The sequence below is a fragment of the Nannobrachium achirus genome, assembly GCF_963921795.1.
Source record: "Nannobrachium achirus genome assembly, chromosome: 2".
Lineage (NCBI taxonomy): Eukaryota > Metazoa > Chordata > Actinopteri > Myctophiformes > Myctophidae > Nannobrachium > Nannobrachium achirus.
The window spans coordinates 62483148-62500800 of record NC_137811.1 but is presented as its reverse complement, the minus strand read 5'-3'; the positions used below and the strand labels follow the sequence as shown (position 1 = coordinate 62500800).

The window sequence follows — 17653 nt, the reverse complement described above, 5'->3', positions numbered from 1 at the left end:
GGTACACACACATAGGCTACTGTACAAGCTACAAAGGTACATACATGCTGTACATACCTATTTTGGGCTCGTAATTATAGACATTTTTTGTTGTGGAATAAATAGCAGATATACAAGCTCACAACGTCCCCTTTCAGTGTTGAGACACTTGCGTAAGCACTGACTGGGCCTCTAGTAGTCGATCTATCTACCTACTAGTACTACTAGACTGTGCCAGTAAAGTAGTATAAGGTCAGCGGACAGATCACTTTCATTATTTAAAAACAACCAAGGACAGTCCAAAAGGGGCAAAATGGTACACACAAAACTTACCGACAAGACATTTGCTCTCAGTAGTAGGGTTGGCTCTCTCCTGCTGGGATGAAATACAGCTTGAATCCACTCACTTCTTCTTTGGTGCCTTCTGCGATGAGATCTATATTTATCTCTATTTACTAGCCAGGACCGTAGGCTATAAGACTCACAGGAGGTAAACTGCGTGCATACACCACATGGTCAATCCAGCTAACTTTTTATGACAAATATATCACTTGTTCCAAACATTTATTTCGGTGATGCCCTTAAGTCTTCCTTGTCCATTACCCGTCTTTTTCTCCTTTTCTATGTCACGATAAGATATCAGGCCTTATTATCCAGCCCAGCCTATTCCCCCGCCCTGTAATTTACAACAATTTTCTTAATTACCCGTCTGTCGCTGGGAGAAAATAAGCCTGTTCCTGTACAGTCTACCCTTGCTTTTGCGAGCTCTTCCTCTCACATGCCTTCTCCAAAACTCTTCAGCCTTTATGGCTATCTTCAGGTCAGTCTAAACCAGTTCTTGTTGCCTCCTTTCCTTGCTCATCTTCTCCCTATACGCTTCACTACCCACTATCCAGTCCCTCCTTTCATGTCCATTTGTTTTTAATGTAAATTCTATCTTACCTTTGAGACTCATATGCAAAGTGACTCTTCACACCCAATGTTCTAGGTATTGGCTGTAATGCATCATGTTTGAATAACCAACTGTTATCAGTCCATGTAAGAACATCCTGGACCAAATTCATTAGAATTTTTTATGCTTGCATTTAGGCAACCATAGTTTTAGTTCATTAATATCTGAAAGTTAACAGGAAGGATTCAATGCCTTGCTCAACAGCACTTTGAAAGAACACATTCTATAGCTGCAGCAGGGACCGAATATGAGACCTTTCTACTTCGACGGTCCATTTTTAACCAATTGACATTCCTACCAAAATGAATGACTCCCCTGCACATCTTAAATCTCATCTCTAGCTCTGACTTATAATTTCCTCTCTCGCAAATAAGCGGACAGACACCACAGCTTGACAAACTGTTACCCTTTTTTTTAATTGTAGTCCTTTAGAAACAAACAGGAACGATAAAAACAACAAGGTTGCAACCTTTATAATAATAATAATAATATCCAAAAATAATGTAAAACAACGAGACATTAGACTGTAAGAAATTAAATTAACTTAAGATTGCCATCATTCTCAGTGCCGTCCCGGGTACCTAAAACTTGTGGAGTTCATGTTCTGTCCTTTACTTGCATGAAAGTAAAAAGGAAGAGGGGAGGAGGTAAGAGGGGAGGAGGTCTCCCCGAGGAACGGCGCGTTCACGCCACGTTCGTCCAGAAAACCAATTTAGGAATGTCAAGGTGCTGGTTGGAGGGGGGAGGGGGTGGGCGGGATATCCAATCATTAGGTTAGGTCACCTGAACAGACAGGTAGTGGTGGGCTGGGGTTGAGGGAAGCAGAGAGGAGTTGACTAGTCACTCATCCATAACTGTTGTGATTGACAGTGTCTCTCTCTCTCTCTCTCTCTCTCTCTCTCTCTGGCAAATATAAAGTCACAGCTCCGCTTCGGGAGAATTCTGCAGTAGAGATGCACGTCAGTGTGCCCTGGTTCACAAATACTGTACACAAGCGCACTCACACAAGCAAACACACACACACGCACGCACGCACGCACACACACACATAACCACAACTAACCACACGCATGTGCACGCATACACACAAGGACGCAGGTGAGGACAACAGAGACGAATGATGGACGAAAAAAATAAAAGGTTTAAGATTCAACACAATGATTTCCTATGATGTGAAACGATAAGAGTGCCTTGAATCCATGTTTCGTCATTCAAACAAAAGAAAAGAAACAAACAGGAAAAAGCGCTGATACGCTCCAAACATGTGGATGCTGCTATCCGTCTTGTCTAGCGACTCTATGATACAATATAGTTACATAGACACATTTGACCCTGCTGTAGAGGACGCAACAGGCCAGTGGAGCTGCCTGCGGTCCCGTCACAAAGACAGTGCTCAGGTTAAGAGAACGTTAAACGTGAGAGGAGGAAGATAGATCTGTTCATCTTATCTAGTAGGCCATAGATGTAGAGTACATAGAAGTGAAGTCCCATCGTTCACTCCTATTCTATTCTAGCTCTATGGTTTCCAGTCTCTTCAAAATAAAAGCCCCACAACATAGGTTGTTTCTCTGCTGAGTCCGTAGATGAGTGGAGGTATGTGTGCGTGTGTGTGCTGTGTGTGTGTGTGTGTGTATGTGTGCGCGGTGTGTAAGTAGGGAGGTAGTCTGATCTCACTGTTCTGTAGCAGGGTGGGGGAGGTGTGTGAGGATGAGGGGAGGGGCCTGCTACGTGGCAGTGAAGTGAGGGCTTCTATAGCCAATAGGAAGGGTGGTTAGCCGTGATACGCCCAAGCGGGATTGGTCAACGCTGCACCTGCATCTGCTGCTGCGAGGCCTGTGACTGGTTCTGGCCAGTGACCTCGGGCCCCCGGCTGGCCAACCGGCTCAGGATGTTCCTCTCGGACATCTGCAGACGCACGGCGACGGGGGGGATCCTGGCGATGGTGGCCGGGAGGCGCGTGACGTCGGCCTTCATGTCGCTGAGCAGCTCTTCCAGTTGTTTGAGCACTGAGGAAACAGGAGGGCCGCGATAGTTCAGCTTTTTAATAGCATTTGTTGAAGGTTTTGTTTCTGCTTTAGTTCAATACGAAACGTTTGCGTACCTGGAAAAAGAAAATGGGTGTATTAGAAAGAAAGTAGAACATATGTTGAAGAGTGTCAGCCAATTTTGGTGTAGATTTAGTCATGGTCAATATGGGGAGAAAGATTTTAGTCATCTGAAATGTTTTAGTTTTAGTCAAACAAAATTTCAGTTGACAAAATTAACACTGTTAACAAGTTATAGCAGTGTGCAGGACTCCATTACTCCTCAACATATGCTCCTACTTTCAGATGAGAGATGCCAAAGGACTGCTGCTTTGGGCTATGAAAGCCACAAGTTCAGCATTGATCTCTTGGAAAATTATCCATTACCGAAGAAAAGACTCATGCACTCTTCTTTAAAAAATAAAATGTATATCTAGTGTGTGTATATACAGTATACACTGTATGTATATAACTGGCTTTATTATTATGTCACATCCACACATATCTTGACATATCCATGTCAAGATATGACATACAGTAAAAGTGGCCTTCTCCAAGCCAGGGCTGATGAAGTCTTCATCAGGCATAGCTTGGATGGAAACACTGTTGTATGACCAAAGTATAAAATAGAGCTTAATTGGTTAATAAGTCTAATTGATTTGGTCTATAAATACAAAAGATAAATTTGATTTTTCTTCTCATGTTGATTCATTCACATATACAAAATAAATAAAAAGAAAATACCCCAAAAATGCACTTCTCAATGATTTCATAAAAAAGAAATCAATAGAATAATTGCTAAGAAAATAATCAGTAGTTTCAGTTGAACTCGCTTTGTTTGCAGGGGAGCAAGCTACCCTGTGCATGAGTGTCTGGCTGAGGGAGGAATACATTGTTGCCCCTTTTAGATTTGTCCCTACAAAAGTCAGAGAGGTCTATAAAGAAAATCATACGTCAAATTTCACTCACCCAAACATATGTCCATAATCCGTCACTTGTCTACTTTCACCGCTCTGGCACGCGCTACATCTCCTATGCACAAATACACTTTTAAGGCTCAATATAATTTCTTTTAAAGGTTTTGTTGTGTCTACAGAATTTGTAGGGACGTCTAGACACCACAATAGCTCTAGTTTAAGGATCATGGGAGCTATACTGCCCCTAAAGCTTAACGGTTGTACTGCTCCATTTCTTCCATATTCATAAGCTTTCAGAAAACGTGCACAAATATGGATGAAATGAATGCAGAATACAGCTAGAAGGCTCCGTCTGTATCATATCCGTTTTCAATGTCGAGCATAAATGAGCCTTTAGACGTTGTTAAAAACACGTATTCCATAATTGTCATTTTAACGCCTAACTTCCTCAATATAGATACGTAGCGCGGCACTTTCACATTAAAACAAGTATTGTTTGAACTCGATGTTGTGGTCAATTTAATTGAAATTGAATTTAATAAACCAAAAATGTCGAAGGGAGTGTTCTTGTACCATTACAGCACGATCGTATGAAAAATGGACTTTACACGATCAGCTGATTTGATTTAACAACGATGTTGATTAACAGAGGACTAAACCTGACTTGATACGTATGCATTATTCTCATATTTACAAACCAATTTGAGTTTTGAGGTAAATGACAGATAAGCACTTGAAGATTCTAAATCGGAATCACAGATTCTCCGATCATCCTGTAAAATGCACAGTTCCACAACGAACCCTTGATTCTTGTGCCTGGTGGTCACAATGTCACTCTTATCTACTAACCTTTATGCAGCACTGCATTGGCAGGCTTGTTCCCAGACATGGACTCTTTGCTGAGGTGTTGGTGGGACTCGGCCAGACACTCCACCTCACTGAAGCGCGTGTTGAGAGCCATGGAGGGGTGAGCGGGGTCCTCGGACATGTTGAGATAGGCCGCCCTGCGCAGCTGCTCCTCTATCACCAAGGCCTGCTCCAATAACTAACACAGCAGACAAGAAGATAGGAGGGGTGATGGTAGGAAATGTTAATAACGCAGGGAGAAATGTGAGGATTAGTATGAATATGTTGACACTGAGAGAGAAATAATACTGTAACAAGAGCTATCCTAGCAAAACAAAATCCTCTTCTGAATGTATTTTTAAAGAAAATAATTTCTTAAAGCAATATTGTAGAACAAAAATTATAATCCTAGACCATAGATTGATTCATTTATTAATTCATTAATTTATCTACAGTAGCTATTTTATTTAATTTATTTATCTACTTATGTATTTTAGGGACTTTGGACATTTGGATCAAGTGCGTTGCTAAAAGTGTGTAGTGTCGTATCCCTGTGTCTGTCTGTGTGTGCGTACGTGCATGTGTGTGCGTGTGCTGTGACATCAGCAGGTCCACGCACCTTGAACCTGCGAGCCAGGAACTTATTCTTTATTTCCAGGAAGTTCCCTCGACTCATCTCTCCTTTGAAGGGCTCGTTGAGGATGGCATACTTCACGTCATTCTGCACATCCTGCCAGCGAGCATAACCGTGTCTGAGGGACAATGTGGTCAAGGGTCATAACATCATCTGCGCGTCTTTCTTAAGAGTGATTCATATCCAGTCAATCTCTTATCTCTCGACCCATTTCCTGTCTCACTGCACTGAAAAGCCCTAAAATGTCTGAAAAGAACATATAGACGGATTTCTGCACAGCTAGGGGGCAGAAAGCAGCAGTCTTCACAGCATATCGTCTGTCTGGTGGAAACCTCATATGTCCAAAACAGTTACTGTTCATGATTCTAATTCAATAACATCAAAAGAAGCAGATCACAAATACTATACTATAGCAGCAGAGATTGACACTAAGGTCTCAGAGGCACTTGCCCATCGGGCAAGTACAGGTTATGTTCTACTTGCCCGAAGGTAATTCCCACTTGCCCGAAAAGTAAATCGTCCGGTCCATTATAAAATAATAGGTACGATTTTAATTACCGCTCAATTTAACACTTATTTCTTCACTTTCTGGGGCTGTGCGATAAAATGTCATACCTCAATACCTCCAAATCCGAATACCAAATACTTTAGCTATGATTGAATATGTCTATGGTTTCACACTTGTTATTTTATATTTTTAAATGTAACAGTAAAAACAGCACATTATAGGTAAATAATGTAAAATAAGAGTCTTATTTTACATTCCACAGACCAGAAGACACAGAGCACTGGCCACGTTCAGGTGTTTAGACAGATATCTCGTGTTGTGTTTATAGACGGTTGTGTCCCCTCTCAAATGAGCACTTGCCCTGTCGGGCAACCTGAAAGCCAACTTCACCTGCCCTGACGTTTTATTTACCTGCCGGGGGCAGGTGGGCAAGCCTTAGTGTCAATGCCTGCTTAGTATCGACCATACTAGCTCAAAACACTTCGTCTCGCGCCACGTTTGGAGCTTGATGCTTTTTGTGATGCTGTAGTATGATTAAGTAGGGCATTAATTCAGACAAAAGGTTAATATATGTAGATAAGGTTTCTGCCCGACAGCAACGATATATGGAAGGCAATCCTTCTTGATGTACTTAAGGTCATGTGATCATGCACTGCAGCTCGCTGCTCTAGCGGACTCTAATCACACACAGCTAATTAGTCTCCGCTGTGAGCATTTCAGTCAAAGTGGTTGTGCTGCCTGAATGCACATGCACCCAGTAATGTTTGTAAACTAGAAAGCAGTCTATTACAGTATTATATTATACACTTCCCTTGTCCGAGGATGACGAAGAGAGAGTGATGATCTATGCATGCATGTTGTTTGCATGTTTACATCTAACCCTTTGCAATCTGATATATTAGTTATTTGACTCTACGTGTGCCTGATTACTGACTGCAGAATACTGGTGCCTAATAGTTATCTGAACCGATTTTTACAGTACGTGTTCAACAAACAAGTGAATTCCCCTACAAAGAAGCCAAAAGGGTCATATACTGTAGCTGTGTACACTGTTTTTAAAAGGATACTGTATGATGCCAGCTAGAAGCCAGTAGTCATGTCTACGGTGCCAGATTTCAAAAGTCTTCTTAGTTACTGTGGCTGCCCGCTCTTCGTTCTGCCACAGAGAATGGAGCTCTGGGAAAGAGGTCATAAAGGTCACAGAGTGTCACAGAATATGTGATAACGCAGGAATAGAGCTAACAACCAAAACAAAACAGTTTCTACATTTAATCCCAGTATTATTTGGAGAAACAGAAGAGAAACCTATGCTACAAACTAAGTTATATGTCAGAGCGGAGGAAAAGTACATTTGTGATCAAGTAAAAAGAAAAATGTAAACCTAGGTATTAGTGCTCCACTCAGAAGTCCATGTTTATATTGCAATTTCAATATGGAGAGAAAGAAAAGAAGAAAGAAAGAACACTGTATGGTATTCCATCTTTACAGAACAGTGTGTGGTGTTGGTGTTACCTGTGAATCCTCCATCAGCGATGTTAAACATAAACCTCTGCTTGGAGGCGGCTTTCTTCTTCTCCTCACTGATGTTTAACAGCGAAGCTGCCGTAGCTCCTTCTTTAGTGTTCTCTCCGTTCTGCAGCTTGCCCGACTCCTCACTTTTCACCCCCTCTTTCTCCTCTTTTTGCTCTGAGAAGACCCGTAAAGGAGAGAGAGAAAGCAAAGTGGGTTTCATTCACCAGGTACACGGGATGTGATGTTTAGAAGAGCGTTGTAGAGCCATGATGTAGTGAAAATGTCCTTCCTATGAAGAGAATGTAGTAAGGACCCAATACCAAATAGGGAAACTTTATCTCACATGGTATTTTATACGAGCACCCTGTACAAACCTAGCTCGAGATTCAGAGAAAAGTGGGGTCCGTTGTCGCACTGAATTATCCCTGACTATATGCAGTGAAATCAAAACTGGAGCAACAGCCCATCATCGTAGACATATAAGTCATTTTCCAGTAATCGTATCATTAAAAGTTCCTTTTTTGGCAAGTGACAGATGTGATAGTTCTGATTCATTAGAGAGCAAGGCAATGGACTACAAATGGTTACAAAGTTATCTCATCAAATGTAGAGGACTCTCTCTTTCCACTTTTTCCTTTCGTGTTTCAATGGGCATCTGCGTTTCAACATCCATCCAACACGTGTCCATCCAGTGTGTTTCTGGAGAGCCAACCATGTTCACCAGTGTCTCACCTTTCTTCTCTTCTGCAGGGGAACTGGTGTCCATCTTGTCGTCTTTGCTCTCTTCCGCTGAGATGATGAGATAAACAGTTCATCAGAATCATTGCACTTGCCACGTGCAATAACTGTACAGGAATGTATACATACACACTTCCAAGACTATACTGACAAGAGAACCTTTTAACATGTAAACATTACTAATATGCTTATTTACAACTTTACCAAAGTGTGAATGTCTTGTCTTTGTTCCATGTTATAAAATGTAAAGCAATTCACTCCTGGGTTAACTTAATTAATCAAGATGAATCAACCGAATCAAGATTAATCAACTGATAGTTCCAGCCTTTTTGCTGATCATCAGGTTTTATTTATTTATTTTATTTAAATTGTCCGTTACTATACTAGGTCTTTACTATAGTCTACTCATTGTTGCCGTTAGTCTGTTAACTATACTAGGAATTGTACTATTCTATTCATTGTTAATGTTAGAACCAATTGTCCCTCCAGGATTAATAAAGTCTCATCTTAATTTATCTCACCTTTAGGCTTTGCCTCATCTGAGTCTGCCTTGACCTCCGACCCTTCCCCTTTGACCTCGGTGGGAGTGTCCTTCTCAGAGGCCTCCGATGACGACCTCTCCTTGTCATCTTTGTCCTTGGTACCATCTTCAGATTCCTCCTTCATGTCAGCGTCAGCATCTCCCACCTCCTTGTCTTTCTCCTCTTTGCTCTTTGGTGAGGACTCTGCTCCCTCCACTTCTTTCTTCTCTGGAACCGGGGATTTCTCTGTCTCGTCTGGGATTTCGATGATCTGAATGAGAGGCAACAGCGTTTATAATGGGAGACTAGGAATGAGGAAGTCAGCTATAGTGGGAATGATTAAGACATTTAAACAAGTCTCTAATGTAAGGCTAGGGCTCCACCAGGAGCGACCCGGGCGAAATTGGCGTCCGGCGTTGACGTCGGCAGTGGAGCCGGGAGGAAAGTAGCAGAAAAACGAAAAGAGACAGCATAGGGGACGTGGACGGGGTGGCTTTATCACTCATGATGATAAAACATAATACAACCGTCAAAGCATCGCTCTTTTTCAGTTAGAGTATAAAAACAAGACAGTTGTACAACATAGCATAGATGAATCCTAAGAGTATACCAGGAATAAACAAGAGATGTTTGTTTACCTCTGGATCATCTGACTTGGCAGATCCTTTACTCTCCTCTCCCTCCTCCTTCACGTCCATGTCTTTGTCCTCAGATTTAGACAGATCTTCTGTAAACGCACAAACACACAGAAAATGTATTAAATAATAAAGAAATATGTGTGATGAAGAGAGATGAAATTATGCATTTCTTGGCATTATGAGTGCGTATATACTATCTCTCTGTGTGTGTGTGTGTGTGTGTGTGTGTGTGTGTGTGTGTGGTTCATGTTGGTACCCATCCCAACATGAACCACACTGTATCCTCCATCCACATCCAACCCCAAGTAATAAAGAGACAGTGGCTCATATCCTCAACGGCTGTAGCTTTTACAGAGGACTGTACATTGCCAGACATGATCGGCTGGTGGATCTAATCTCTAGTGACATCAGAGAGGTACAGGACATAACATCTAACATGTATTTGCACAGCACTGTTAATTTGGACTGGTTTGAACACAATTCTACCGATGACAATATGTTTTGTAATATTCCAAATGCTCCAGATATTATTTTCATTCACGAAACAAGTAAATCAGTTGTCATCTTTGAAATAGGCTGTTCTTTCGATCTGTATATGGACACTTGCTTTATATCCAAACTCATGAAATATCAGCCCTTGGTAGAGCGCATCAAGTCACTTGGTTATGATTGCCAATTCATTGTGCTGGTGTTTGGAAGTCTGGGGCATGTCCACAGACTTGTGCTCCGTGGACTGCAACTCGGAGGACTGCAGAAGATTGCTGCAAAAAGACTGGCCAAATACTGCTCAGTCTCTGCAGCGATTGGCAGTCTCTCAATCTGGAAGAGGCGATGCTTTGTCTATCCTTGAGTGGACATTTTCTTAGATAGAGTATAATCATTGCATTCCACATTATTATTCTGTATGTTAAACATACTGCATACTGCGTCTAGTTTTGCCATCATTTGAAACCCTCTTCATAAATGTTTGGATCTGGCATGTTAATTGTTGTTGTAGATCCAAATAAAAGTATTCAAATGTGTGTACCTGGGGCAGGTGTGTTGGGCTGTGTATCTGCTGGGGTTCCAGAAGAGGGGGTTTTGGGGTCTTCACCTGCAGCCAGAGCAGCTGCTCTCTTGTTCTCCTCCAGTTCAGCCATCCAGGGCATGGACCACTGTCCATTAACATGCTCAAACTCCTGCACCTGTAACGCACATAATATACTATAGCTTCATTTCAGTTTTTCAATAATAAATGTTTTGTCTCACTCTCGTGTCCTTGGGGGAGACGCGTATCCCCTAACTGCTACCGATGAGCAGGTTGGTGCCTTGCGTGGTTCCCGCTGCTCCATTTACCAAAAAATATCCAATAACACATTTGCATACTGAAACATGGCATATTCTGTCTCTGCCAAAGTACCTTCTTCCGGATGAGTGACATCACGCCAATGCGGGTGAGCACATGTTGCCTTGACAACCCTTCCCTGGGGACTCCGTCTGCGAACGTCTCCGCCCCGTCCGCCCCCGGCTCACAGAGGTGACGCATGAACAGCGACACGTAGGCCCTGAGATGAGACGGAGAAGGAAGAATATCACACCTCTGTATCAGCCATCACCGTTTACCTGTCCGTCACCAGTTGGCCAGAACTGAGGACAGAATCAAGTTGCCAAGAATAGGAATATAGGCATGCTATTGATTATGAAATAGTTAACAAAATTGACATGGTGCCAATTTTGTTTTATAGGAGAGTGAGTGAGTCACCGATTTGGATCAAAACAAGTGAGCCAGTATTGGACTGTAGGTAAAGAAATTACGACTAGCTGGGAAAGCTGACAACAGGTACTTGGGAACATATTGCTCCAGCAACTATCAGAGAATAAAGAAATGTGTCATCGGGCTGCTATACAGAAGCTTCATCTAGAGGCAAATTCTTTACTCATGATGACAACGGACAAAATCATAAGGATAAGAAAAGAGTGGCAGCATCTCTAGACACGTACTTGAATTCTTTCTCAGACTTCCCTCGCAGGTCTCTGACCAGCCACTGGGTGGTGAAGGCATCCTGGGGGGGCATCCCATAACGCATCACAGCATTCAGGAAGGCCTTCCTCTGACGTGCGTTGAAGCCCAGCACCTGACAGGAAATAAAACAAGATAAAACGTTATTACTCCCTGAGGAGAAATGTATTGATATAATAAAATAAAATAAATATTCAAATATGTCCTATTATTGTTATACTATATGGAAGACCGCTTTGAAGTTTTAGGGCAATCCCACCATTACATTTAGAGATAATTTGGTTTAAAGTAGAAAGACTAGTACAAAACCATGTAAAACATTATAATAAATTAATAATGAGGGGTTGAGCAGTAAAATTATCCACATCAAATAGTACAGGAAGAAGTAAAATAACTACAGTTAAAAATAGGAATACAACGTTGGATGCAACCTTTCAATTTACAGCCATGTCTGTATAATGAAATGAACCGCAGAAGGTGGGAGACTCACCTCGATGTTCCCACCAACTCTGGCCAACAGAGGAGGCAGAGGTTTGTCCCGGTCGTTCCTTAGCCCCTTGCGGTTGGGCCTGCGGGCGTTGGCTAGCAGAAAGAGAAATCCATGGTTAGCCACATCTGAGATTCACACCTCCACTATTAGAGAACCAGGTGCCAACACATGCACATACATGCACATACACGCACGCACACACACACACACACACACACACACACACACACACACACACATAGCTCAGCCCATCAGGGATTCAGAACATACTCCAATCATCACCACCACCACCACCGCCGCCACCTCCATGCACAATCATGCCTAGACTTACAACTGCTCATCAGGTCACACTCCTGCTGAAGTCGTCTCCTCACTGTGCACACAAACTAAATGCTTCCGTTGTTGACGCACAACACTTTCAGGACAATTTACACCGAAAGCGTGGTTTTGTGAACTTAATCGATTTATTGCAATTAGTAAATGACAGGCCAATAGAAAAAGTAAATAAAATCTGGAAATCAAATTGCTTTACGAAATGACAAAGGCATATCCAAATGACCAGCCACATTTTTAAACCGAGGTAACTTCAGTGCAAAAAATGAATTGGCTAACTTTAGTGCAAACAATGAATTATTATCAGTACAGAAAATTTAAGTGCAAAGCCTCTGCAAAAGTACAATAATAAAAGTTCACTTGAACAAGAACTTCAACATTTTCCTCTCATCTCTCATTTACATTTTTGCCTTCCTCTTGTAACCTGTAACCTGTCTAGGAGGAGGATATGGCAATACAAGCTGTTCTGAACATGTTAACAAAAAGGTCCCTGAGTTAGTCTCATCGCTTTCTGTTATGACCCTTGCAGCAGCCGTTTCACAACTCTGGCTGTGGGGAACCGCAGCACTGCTAGTTCACGATTATACCAGGTAGTACATTATATCACTGCCCTGGTGTTCCAGGTCTGAAGTAATACCCTGATTAGATGGCTAGAATAAAAAATATAGTCTCACATAGCCAGGCGGTCAGAGGTCTTTGCCTAGCGATACCGTCTCATGACATCTAAATTCAATGGAGGGGCTAGAACTGGGTGGAAACAATTCTGAGGTTTAAAAACAAACTGCTGTGCAGAACCAATGCAAAGAGTTTACGGTGGTCCTCCATATTGGGATGGCACAGTTTCAAAGCAGTATGCGTACGTTTGTTAGCACAGTTTTTCTCCTCTGCTGAAGCCCCCGGATCGAATTTATTTCCCCAGACCTTAAGTAGACCGAGATCTACGGCCGCCTAGCTACGTGAGACTAGACTTAAAATAGCAGTTCTCTGGGGGTACCCAAACAGAGCAGAGTTGAGAATCACAGTTTTTCAATTGATATTACAAATACAAAGTCAAAAACAGAACATAAACAGTGGTCAGGCTAGTACTACACTACTACACAAGGGTTTCAACAACGAAGACCCTTTAACATCTTTTCTCCAATTTTCATCTGTTTCATTGCTTTCTTTGCCTTTCTCTTCTGTCTCTTTGCCTTTTTCTTCTCTTTCTTTGCCTTTCTCTTTGCTACTCTGATTGTGCAGAGGGTGCAGGTACACTCGGTCTTTCCCAAGTTGCTGTTGATGTCGGTGAGGATATCATAGCTGTCATCTGAATCTGAATTTGATAAGTCTGTAGAAGTAGTGTAAACCATGTCAGTAGATAGCAATCAGAGCCCATACAATAAAGAAATGCTGTTGACTTTAAATGTATCTGGTAATCCCCGTCTCAACAATGGGTATCCGTTTGCACTACTTTGCATTGCTATTTAAAGCGTACTCTTTTTTGCATAATCTTAAAATGTTTGCCTAAATTACTAAACTGTGCAGCTGTACATGGTTTTGGATATGCATTATGCAAAAGTCAGTGCATAAGTGACCATTATGAACAATCTGCATTCACGCACGTAGATGCATTCCCTGATTCCCCATTGCATTGATCAGAACCACAATCATGAGATTTTCCCATCAGCGCTGTTCAGCTCCTAAGGAGTCATCTCAAATCAGCATTAAAGAGCAACTTCTACAGTAGCAATTCCATCTAGACAGACCATACACACTGTGTGTCAGCAAACACACTCATGCAGGCTTCTGTTGAGATCACATTGTTCAACATTAGTTTTGTTACAAAACCTGTTTTGCAGGCACACTGCTGAGCACACACACACACACGTTATTACTATAAGGCAGCAAAGGTTTAGAATAGCAATTTTTCACACACGCGCACACGCACACACACGCACACACGCACACACACACACACACACACACACACACACACACACACACACACACACACACACACACACACACACACACACACACACACACACACACACACACACCTGAAGTCTCTTACCTTCAGCCCGCTCATCAAAGTCCTCATCTCCCTCCTCCGAAGCCACAGAGTAATCTGACTGGTTGTCTGACTGATCCTCTTGCCAATCTAACGAGAGGTGACGATAGAGAGATGATTGAGTAAAACAATACAAGAGACAGTGACAGAAATGTGCTGGTTCAGGACAAAACTAGAGCCCGACCGATGCTAGATGTTTTGGTCAAATGCCGATCCCAATTTTGAAGGCTCCTAGTCCTAGCCCACCGAGTACTGATCTTTGGTCAAAAGTTCAACGTTTTCTAACCAAATTGAAAATGTATATTTTATTAAACTTTCAAATTACAGTAGCATCCCTATTTTGGTCAAATCATTATAGGTGCAACTAGACTGAAAAGTAGAGATCTAACAGCTCACAACACTTGTTGTGAGCTGTTGTGAAGGATCTGATCATTTAGAACATTTCAAGTTTCTATATTTGAGACCATTTAACTTGACAAATTAATCAAAATAAGCAAAAATGCATTATTGATAAATAAAAAAATTATTACACAAATATAAAATACACACATGAACTTTTTCACGTGTGAACTTTTTTAAACTACTACCTTAGCAGCCTGCCCGGCAGCTCAGGCTTGTTAATTATACTTTTGTTATTTATTATACTTAAAATCCAAACAGATCAGCTGCATAACTGCCGACACCAATGTCATAACAAAAAAATGCAAATATCGGTCGGTCTCTAGACAAAACGTAGACAGACAGACAGACAAACAGAATGACAGTTATATCATAACAGTACTACTTGCCTTTGTGTAAACATACATACATACATACATGCAAGCATACATGGCCAACAAAGCACCTGAGTCCCATCTTGTGTATTGGTAAAACATAATATGACAATGCAGCTCCATGCCTCAGCAATCAACCTCACTTCCAGACAGAAGGGGGTGCTGTTGCTACACAACAGAACCTAGGAGGAGTCACAGAACTCTCATCCTCTAGAGTCACTACAGGGAACATAAAGGGAAGGTAAAGTAACGGCCAACAATAAAGGAGAACCCTGCTGATATTGGACTTCCCTCACTTTACAGAGGCGTGGCCTTTACAGTACAATGCCAACATGAACATTTCAACCAGTACCATTAAGGCTTTCATCACTATAACCAAGGTGCATGATCTCACATAATGCTCGTCTCCCATCCAGACGACCAATTTGGAAAAAAAAAAAAAAGAAAAAAACACCAGCTGACATCACCACCCAATCAGTTTGGGATCAGGAATGGGAGTCCAAAGAGCTCCCAAACAAACATCTGATGTCAGACCCCGACCAACAGGTTCCTGGCACCAACCTCCCAAAGAGACAGTGGTCTAAAGCCCGTATCAGAGTCTACGGTGGAGACCTATCCACCGCAAATTCTCACATGCCATAAATAAATTATGAACTATTTTGACAACTGCTGCATTAATGAAACGTTCAGATGAACATAGGTTAAGCCATATGTTCATACTGACTGACGACCAACATCGTCATCCGCAAATGACAGCCGTTGACCAAAAATAACGGGCACTGCACTATTAAGTTAAGATTTTACATTAAGGGATTGTGCCACTCCAGAAGTACCATCTTAGACAATTTATCTACAAGCGCAATATTTACCATTGTCACGCCTAACCAGATATAAGGATAAATTATGATGAAGCAATTCAAGCACTCAACTCAAGTGTACAGAGCATTGTAACATGCATCCGTGTGAAAGATTCATAAAGTGAACAATCAGTAAAGGCATAACTACACTGCATTTTTATTTACCCAAAGTACAAATGGCCTTGACCAGCTGTACATTTAATAACAGAAGAAGGTACTCAGGTACTCATTAACCCATCGCACGCACGCACGCACACGCACACACACACACACACACACACACACACACACACACACACACACACACACACACACACACACACACACACGAGCGCCATTCCAGCACAGACCATCAGCAGGGATGTAGAGCAGTGGTTCTCAAAGATGGGTCCAGAGGACCCTCAGGGTTCCTTGAGGAGGGGGTTCCAAATGGGCCCTTCCCGGTCTGTAACTCTGAGACTGCACATGTGTACACTCTCAGAGTTATGGGGGGTCCTTGAAACTAAACAGGTTTTGAGAACCACTGGTGTAGAAGAGCACAGGTTAAGTGTAGGTCGGTGATGAGCGCGTGTTCTGTTACCCCGTCTGATACCTCGGTCCTCCTGGGAGCCATCGTTGTAGTTGACAGGCTTGCGGGTACGTTTGCCCTTGCCCAGGTTGCGGGCGAGGTCCTCTTGCTGCTGCTCGTAGTGATGCCGCAGAAGCTTCTCCCAGTAGTCTGGGTCCACGCTCTCCTCCTGCTTGATCACCTCCCGCTGCACCTCCTCCTCCTGGATAGGGATGGGACCATAATCGTTTATTGTGATAAAAAAAACACGATAATCGTATCGTTGAGATCTAAATGTATCGTGAAATTATCCTCCGTCATGCACTGGGATCAATTCACCTTTTATTGGCCGAGCTGCATATCTGGTACCACTTAAAACCTCTAACGGACCTGGACATAATGTACTTGATGTAAAAAAAATCACTCTCTACCAAATCTCTTTGCCAAAAAGTTGCGTTGCGAGTTTGTAGATTGGCTATTTTTTGGCAAATGTTCCGCCCCAGGATAATGCAAGTTGGGTATAGTTTGATTATCGCGATAATATCGTAAATCGCAATTCTTTTGGTCACAATAATAATGACATGACATTTTCATATCGTCCCATCCCTACTCCTGGATAAGATTATGTCACACATGTGGAGAATTTCTCATTAGAAATGAAGCGCATACTCAGAAAACCTGGGTGTACATTTAGAAAAATGTACTTTTAACTTCTTGAATGGAGATGAGTCTGCTTAAATGACCATGCTGGTGGAATGGAATGTTTAGCTTATTGACTATGCCTCACCATATACTTTACTGCTGGCCATTCTACGAAGCATACCACGGTTTGTTTGGTCTCCAAGGGAGCCAATGTTAATGCACTTTAAAGCATGGATTGATTTGAAGTCTAACAAAAAATAGTTCCTGGAGAATATTTGGTTTGATTCATGAACGAAATTCAAACGTCCATGACTTATTAAACACCCAGTTTTGTTAAGCAAACATTGAGGCAAATATTTTAAGATGAAATGCATTTCAATGAAATTGGATGAAATGCATAAACAAATATACAAATAAATGATAAATAAATAAATATTAATGGCATATACAGTCCGCACACACACACACACCTCTTCCTCCTCGTCCTTGACCACATATTGTGCAACTTTGAAGGAACTGAGGTACTCGTTCATGCTCTGGATCTCTGTGTCGTCGGTGGCTTCGGTCTGGTTTCTGTCCAGAAGACGGTCGATGGCCTTGTCATCATAGTGGATCACACTGCTGTCATCCTCCTTGTTGTCTCCTGACAGACACACAGACACAATAGTTATTAACCTCTTAAGAGCCAGCGCA

General features: G+C 42.0%; 1 protein-coding gene across 1 annotated transcript in view; it reads right to left on the bottom strand.

The window, feature by feature from the left end:
• Positions 1 to 1344: 1344 nt before the first annotated feature.
• The window catches only part of chd4b (chromodomain helicase DNA binding protein 4b), a 42640-nt gene continuing 26331 nt past the window's right edge, over positions 1345 to 17653 (bottom strand). The window contains exons 26-40 of the mRNA XM_080750483.1: positions 17431 to 17603; positions 16352 to 16541; positions 14145 to 14231; positions 11759 to 11850; positions 11250 to 11383; positions 10669 to 10813; positions 10297 to 10453; positions 9270 to 9358; positions 8632 to 8902; positions 8105 to 8161; positions 7373 to 7546; positions 6928 to 7036; positions 5338 to 5470; positions 4722 to 4917; positions 1345 to 2937 (exon numbers count right to left, since the gene is read on the bottom strand). Coding sequence (XP_080606609.1) covers positions 2732 to 2937; positions 4722 to 4917; positions 5338 to 5470; positions 6928 to 7036; positions 7373 to 7546; positions 8105 to 8161; positions 8632 to 8902; positions 9270 to 9358; positions 10297 to 10453; positions 10669 to 10813; positions 11250 to 11383; positions 11759 to 11850; positions 14145 to 14231; positions 16352 to 16541; positions 17431 to 17603 — 2213 coding nt within the window. The 3' untranslated portion in view covers positions 1345 to 2731. The remainder of the gene's footprint in view (positions 2938 to 4721; positions 4918 to 5337; positions 5471 to 6927; positions 7037 to 7372; positions 7547 to 8104; positions 8162 to 8631; positions 8903 to 9269; positions 9359 to 10296; positions 10454 to 10668; positions 10814 to 11249; positions 11384 to 11758; positions 11851 to 14144; positions 14232 to 16351; positions 16542 to 17430; positions 17604 to 17653) is intronic.